Genomic DNA, 7,401 nt, shown 5'->3' with positions numbered 1-7,401 from the left:
CAAAACACAAATTTTCAATAACTCAGTTTATTGTCAAAACAATATAAAACATTGAATTGATAAATTAACTAGACGCGGCAGCCGCAGCTGGTGCAGCAACCTTTTCTTCTTCTTTAAGCCTATCTTTCTTGAGAGGGCCCATGAAGGCGGACTTATCAGCGGCAGTCTGGAATCTACCATGACCAAATTTGGATGATGTATCAATGAATTTAAGATTTATCTTCTCCAAAGCCACCCGCTTAGTATGAACCAACAAAGACTGGAAAAGAGAAAAAATATTATGAAGTTTGATAATTCTTTGATCTCAATTTGATATACTTTGATGTAAATTCAGAGAGATTCCCAACGCGTAAGTAATCAGGGTGTTCATATGTCCCTACGCATTTATCATCATTATGAAACATTATATTCTACGTAAAATAAAGCACTTTCACTATGGACCTGTGTAATGTCAAATCTGTGTCTTAAATATTTTAATAAGAAAATGTATTCCTATTAAACTAGTTAATAATATTTAAATTTTCACATCTCAAAAATTTATTTCAAGCTAATTTAAAATAATTTAACAGTGACTCACCTTTCTCAAAGTAATAACACGCTTCTTTGGTCCAATGCAACAACCCTTGATCATGACAAAATCGTTGTTAACTTCACCATAGTGGGGAAAACCACCCATTGGTGTAATAGTTTTTTCACTAAGATCGTATTCAGTTGCAGCATTATTCTTGATAACCTAGAAACAAAAAAAAAACTTTTGAATTCCCAATTTTACATAAAGAAGACATAAATTTTTATCTTTAATTTAGTCAGTCCTATCATTTATAATCAGGTATTAGTCATAATCCTTTTGGCTCAAATGTTATCATCATTAAACATCTCCCTATCATTCTAAATTGGTATATTCACACTAGGGTAGGTCATTTTTACTGCTATACCAGAAAGGTATCATAGTTTATAGAAGATAAAAAAATTATATCACTCATCTAATGGGTTTGAGACCAATAAACGCTTAGAGCTCATGGAAAAATTAGATATCTCATTTAAGAGAATCTAATTTGAAAAAAAAAAAACGATTTTTTGCATATTTTCAAAGCTTATATCTTTATAAGATTATGTCCTCAAAATCCTTTAAAAATTCGCATTATTTCCGGAAAAACAGAAACTTTAAACGCGTTTTTCTCTAAGCTACTTTTTTTGAAGTGGTTACTGTTTGACAGACTTCAAAACTAGTGGTTTTACAGTTTATATTCGAAGAGATACTTTTGTACAGACTTTAATCTTACATATAAAAATGAATCTGTATAATGTATGTACGCCGAAAACATTGGATTAATAATTTTTTGTGTTCGTTAAAAAATGTAAAAGTAGATCTATTAACCAAGGTTTTTTGATCAAGCAGAAAGCAACAGAAGTTATTTATGTATAAAAGCACTAACATCATACTTTCTATCGCGAGAAGTTGAAGATTAGTTGCGAGGCAACTAACTATACCAGTGACCAAAGAGACTTTTGTGCCGCGTTGTATATTATATTATTTTCATGATCGCCCAGATTAAAAAATACTTGGAATCAAAGCTAGCAAAATAGGTTACAAGTGTCGCGTTTAGTTACACAACTGAATATGATTATTTTTTTAATATAAGCATGCAAATCTTATCCCCTATTTATTTACGTTAATCATAATATAACAGTTCGAATTATTACAAATGTTCAAGGGGTGTAAGCTTATGAAAGTGTAATCGACTGCTGCCGAACATGAAGTATATGACAGTTCAGTTACTTCAGTGTCTAGGCACTAAAAAGCGATTTCAGTGTTGATTCCTACCGACCAATCAGCATTAATATTTCACTTTACTACCAAAAAAAGTTATTTGATTGATTAATGCAGAAACACAATTGGACTCTGTTAACGGACGTTGTTTTCATGATAGTTAAATCAGGTTTTGTATATTTGGATGTTTAGAAGTTGGGTCGAGATGTTTTAAATATGAACAATCAGAATAAAATTGATGGACAAATACATTTATTTAAATCGATCAATTCCTTCATCCACACAAATCAATTACCACTTGTGAATTCTAACAAGCCCAGTTTCCAGGGTGCCCTGCATTGGCCACGACAATTTTATTAATAAATCCTTAGGCCACTCGTTAGTGTGTTAATAAACCTTGACTTGCAATGTTTTCATTTGATGATAGAGTTTGCAAACCATCAGCCCTATGTTTTTTCTCCAAAAGGAAAAACAAAAATATTGTACATTGCAACAGAATATAAGAATTATTTTAAGAGTATTTGAATAAAAAAATTGAATAAATAAGTGTGTGAAATAATTCATTCAATTTTTGACATGAATGTATTCCAATGTTTAACAATAAACAAACTAATATGAAGAACATTATCTAAAATTGTATTATTTTATTTTAAAGCTTTACTTCGACCTATAGTCCTATTCAAAACTGAAGCTATTTTTTTTCAATTTTGTCAAAAACAGTCTTTAGTAAATATGTTTAGTTAGTAAAAAATATACATAAAAAAACTTGGTGTTACTTAAATGAGTACTTTTTTATGTTGAGCCAAGCTGCTATTGGACCCTTAAGCCCAGCGACATTTTTCGTTTACTATAAACGACCAGCTTTTCTGGTATAGCAGTAAAAATGACATCCTAAGATACACATTGTAATCGTCTTTCTCACCTTTCCATCTTTGGTGTGAATTCCAGCACCAATTCTGTAAATTTTTTTGTTCATTTCAGTTCTGTGATGGTAACCCTTTTGACCAGCACGGGCTACAGTGAACGAAACTCTTGAAGGATGCCATGCTCCAATACAAGCTACTTTACGCAAACCTTTGTGGGTTTTACGCGGCAATTTCTTGGTGTGCCAACGAGAAGTAACGCCTAGAAAAAAATTATACAAATTGAAAAAAAAAAAATACAGTACTTAATGTGTAAATATATAATTTAGAATTTCATCAGAAGGAAGGCAGCATGGTTTTTATCTTCAAAAATATCAGATGCACAATCCATGTTATTTCATCATATATACAACAATTCGTAAATTGAGAATAATAATTTCAAACACAACTAAATATGAATAGCATCATGTACAGAAGGAATCTTTTCTGTGACCTAAGAAATATTTTTCTAATTGATTCTTTTATATAAAACTACTAAAATGAAATTCAAATATATTTCTTTAGTGAATAATTTATGAAAATTAACATTAAAACTGATTAATAATAACAATAGATACTACATATATTTAAGCTGGTTCAATCACTGGGTTTTGGTGGGTTCAAAAATATGTTGTGTCAATCATTATAAAATTATAACAAATATGGCTCTAGCAATCTAAAATAATCGCTTTTTCACTCGGTAACTAGATGTAATTCTTGAAAAAAAAAAACATGATTAGAAGAAATTTCTAATGCAATTTGTGGGCAAGTACTTTAAAAGTGTTGTTGCTGACCTTATATTTTATCAAGGATTTTACCTTTGTATCCATGACCTTTGGTGACACCAATACAATCAATCATCTCATCTTTAGCAAATACATTAGCAACAGGAATAGGTTTTTCGAGGTGTTCTCGTGCCCACGCTACTTTATCAGCCACAGTACCTCCGTTCAATTGAATTTCCATAATATGCGCCTTTTTCTGACGCTGTTTCAGCAATTTCATCTGAAAAAAAAATAATATTTAAACTTAGGTCAACAATAAGTTCAATAATAAAGAAGTCTGCTGCAATAAAGTTATAGAAAATTCTACTGGGTGAAACTCATCAGATCTATAGCCTTCAACCTCGAGACGTGATTGTTGTTAGCAACCCTATCCATGGATCCTGTTGCACATAATTATTTGTAATGAACTTGCACATCATGTAGCAAAAGAAATATCAAACCTTCCAACTAAAAGAATGCAGTTAAGGAACAACCTGAAAAGTTTTATTAAACAAAATAAACACTGGACCAGAATCCAGAATTTAGTTCAGAACAGAAAAATTCTGTTTCGCCTTCCAAGTAGAACAAGTAATATCAAAGACACTAGATCAGAATCCCTTTTAATTTAGTTGAGACCTGAAAAATTATGTGTCAACTTCAATCTTAAATAAAATCAAAGACTGCGAATCCGATACACCAAGCTCACGAGGACATTTGATTTGCCTTTTTTATGCCTTTACTACAATAGAGCTTTTTAGTCACACCTGTTCATTAAAAATCTGCAGTATTCATTAAAAGAATTTGAGCTCCTGCACTGTTGAAAATTCTCAACTCACTAATTAGACAAAATTCTAGCTACTAAAGACATAACTATTGCTCCAAAATCTCAATTCTAGATTTAGTTAACTTTTTTTACTATTAACAACTCAAGTTATAGAGAAATGTTATTTTTCAGTTTCAAATAAACTAGATTTCAATAGGTTAAATAAAAAAAAAATTTGATTAGATTTGAACCAGCATCTAGAATTAAGATTATTCAAAAAAGTTATGTAGAAAGCATGGTTTATCAGAGTTTCATTGTCCAGGGACTAAACAACTGAATATGGAATATGCTTCCTGCGCCTCCCGAAGGGCACATGATCTATGACACTGCAGCAGTAACCCCATTAAATTGAAACCACTAAGCTGCCAGGTGGAGGGTAAGCTCCAACACTGATCGTGTCACTAATGATTACTAAATACAATTATTACAATATTAATGAGACGAGCACATGTATGTGTAGTACTAACCTGAGTGTGGGCAATTACTCGAACAACTTTGCAATACTTGATAATTTTCTTGAAGTCCTTCTCAATGGACTTTTTACCTAAATCATCAGTCCATTTCTTGGAAGCTTTGGTAAAAGCCTTCTTCTTGCTTTTGTACCTGTTTGCACACACCAAAACTCATTTTTATAATCTTGATCTTAAAATTGCATGGCTGGACTTCTGCAAGAACAAGAGGAATCGCCTCATAGTTTAGAGGAGGCTTTTTCCCTCATATATACTTCGCTTAAATTCCAAAGAAGCTCTAGAGCTAAATTGGTGAGCTCAGTATACAGTTCCAAAGAGTTCTCTTGCAGGCAGTGGAGAACTTTGCAGAAAATTAATAAAATATACCATGGAAAATATAAAAAATGTAAATTTTGAAAATGGCTGCGACTATCCACATGTTCCTGTGGAGACTTGTAATTTATATTTTTTTAGTTATATAGATATTGTTTATTTCAAGATTACTAACAGGAGTTCATTATCGAAGAAATGTTACTCTAAAAAAATCTGGCTAAAATTTGATTAAAGAGCAGTTCTACACCAGGCCACACATGAAAAGCATGTTGAAGAAACTGTTACATATTCACATTCAGTTCCCAATGAAAAGTTCATGTAAGCAGTGCAAATCAAGAAAATCAAACACTACAAAAGCATGTGAAAAGTGAAAAGCACTTGTGTATGGGAAATATTCCAAAGTCATATGGAATATTATTTAAATGCCATGAAAGGTATTTGTAAAGACAGTTCAAAATACAAATATGATCTTGCCAATGTGGACAGTTCTTGGAACAGTTATTGAAAGTGTTTGAAATAGCAAAGTTTCTAAAGCACTGTCCAGGAAACTGTTTACAAACGATGCATAAGTCTGTTAGAACATGTTATTTTAATTGCGCAAAATAGTTACCATACAAAAGAATGGTTATTTAATGGGCAGGAACAAACCTATAGTAATAAGAAATAAAATAATCATTAAGAGTGAATTGGGAAGTGAAACAGAAAAAATCTGTACGCCATCCACAATGACTAGCCCCTAGCGGAAGGTTGAAGAAAATGCTGTTTCAATGAAATGATTATGTTATTTAACACCTAAATTCACCCAGACAACTTCACCAGACTTTAGTACATACCAATTTTATGTATTTTATGTATTTATGGTTTAACCTGTGATTTTTCCATTAGTCATAGAGTTCAACAAATATCATAAAGCTACACTAATTGTAGCTTAAGAGTCAAATATCAACTTCAGCTAATAGTAAAATACAAACCGAAGATCTACCAATAACAATTGCAAAAAATAGAAGAGCATGTTCACAGTAGAAATCCTGAACATCTCGATCTGATTCATGCAGTTTGAAATTGTAACTTTGCAGTGCTAATAAAACACATTCAGGATTTGAAATCATGTGTTCTTGTGCATCTCTTTTTGTGCATCTCCCCAGCTATGCAAAGTTTTTGTAACAGTAATTGCTATCAGCAAAGAATCCCATAACTGGTTCATGAAGGATGCTAAAGTCTATCCTGTATTTCTCTACATACTTATTACAATTCAGTATGAAAAAAGTAACATTGAAGCAAAGATTATTATACACCACTATGTAAGGATCAAATAAAAGTACAAAAAATAGTGTGTTCAAATTATCTACTACAAACTAAACTATCAAATTCAAACAATAATATCCCATTTTATATGGGAACGTGCGAATAGTTACAGCCTTTAAAAATACTGTCGCCTCACAAGGTACCCAATCATGTTATAATGAAACAAGTTTGGGGCATAAGAGCTGGTATCATTGCTCTTCGAGTTCATTTAGCACTAATATGAATAGGTTGAAATTCAATTAGTGACTCTAGACTCGGAAAATTTACAATAAAAGTTGTTATATTCAAGTACTCACCAGTTCTTGTAGAAACGTCTCCTACAATCTTCAGAAAGATGTTCAGCCCAAACTGTAGCTAGAGCCCGAAGACCATGTGGTGTTTCAATGTAACCTACAACACCAACAATAACCATCGGGGGAGTTTCTAAAATTGTAACTGCTTCCACAATTTCCTTCTTATTTATTTCTGAAAAAAATAGCGATGAATATTTGGCAACAACATTTAAAGAATATAAACTTACTAGATCCTGGTCTATCAGCTTCCCGTACAACGTGGGTCATACCTGCTTTGTAACCAATAAAAGCAGTTAAATGAACTGGTTTAGAGGGATCATCTTTTGGAAAAGCCTTTACTTTACCACGATGTCTCTGGGACCTCTTCTTGGGATAGAATCCCATCGACCCATGACGTGGCGCACTGAACTTTCTGTGAGACTAAAAAAATAATATATCAAAACCGATGTTTATTTTATAAATAAATTAACGGTAATGTTAAAAAATCAGACCGCCCTAGAAAAATATCCACATTATATTTCGGTTTAAACCATAAACATAAAATTATCTAAATCATCATGTGATTTATATACTACGAAAAATGGTTAAATATTATTACCAACTGGAGAGTTGTAACATTCTTAATTATAAAAATGAACAAATTATATAAAATATAAAAAGATGCAAGAGAAAAAAGATGAATAAACCTTACCATCACAACGTTGAAGTAGAAATGGAAGACTCTCGAGTTGTCGATAAGAAAAGTAAACTTTCAAGGCACA

General features: G+C 31.9%; 1 protein-coding gene and 1 non-coding gene across 2 annotated transcripts; both read right to left on the bottom strand.

Moving 5' to 3' along the window:
• Positions 1-11: 11 nt before the first annotated feature.
• On the bottom strand, positions 12-7,401 carry LOC130897618 (60S ribosomal protein L3). Its single transcript, XM_057806553.1, has 8 exons — positions 7,332-7,401; positions 6,868-7,060; positions 6,644-6,812; positions 4,728-4,863; positions 3,492-3,678; positions 2,694-2,896; positions 578-733; positions 12-259 (listed from the first exon to the last, which is right to left on the bottom strand). The coding sequence occupies exons 1-8, from the start codon at positions 7,332-7,334 to the stop codon at positions 65-67; spliced, it is 1,242 nt and encodes a 413-aa protein (XP_057662536.1). The 5' UTR covers positions 7,335-7,401; the 3' UTR covers positions 12-64.
• On the bottom strand, positions 7,122-7,199 carry LOC130897651 (small nucleolar RNA U43). Its single transcript, XR_009059740.1, has one exon. It is a non-coding gene; the product is annotated as a small nucleolar RNA U43 (small nucleolar RNA).

The sequence above is a fragment of the Diorhabda carinulata genome, chromosome 8, assembly GCF_026250575.1.
Source record: "Diorhabda carinulata isolate Delta chromosome 8, icDioCari1.1, whole genome shotgun sequence".
NCBI classification, from domain to species: domain Eukaryota; kingdom Metazoa; phylum Arthropoda; class Insecta; order Coleoptera; family Chrysomelidae; genus Diorhabda; species Diorhabda carinulata.
The sequence above is the reverse complement of the archived record's forward strand: the minus strand, read 5'-3'. Positions and strand labels throughout refer to the sequence as shown.

Bases quoted from the DNA above. Each gene is read 5' to 3' on its own strand.
- LOC130897618 (XM_057806553.1), bottom strand. The intron at 734-2,693 runs GTGAGAAAGACG...TTTTGTTTCTAG, and splicing joins TTCACACCAAAGATGGAAAG to GTTATCAAGAATAATGCTGC. The intron at 260-577 runs GTGAGTCACTGT...TCTCTTTTCCAG, and splicing joins GTGTTATTACTTTGAGAAAG to TCTTTGTTGGTTCATACTAA.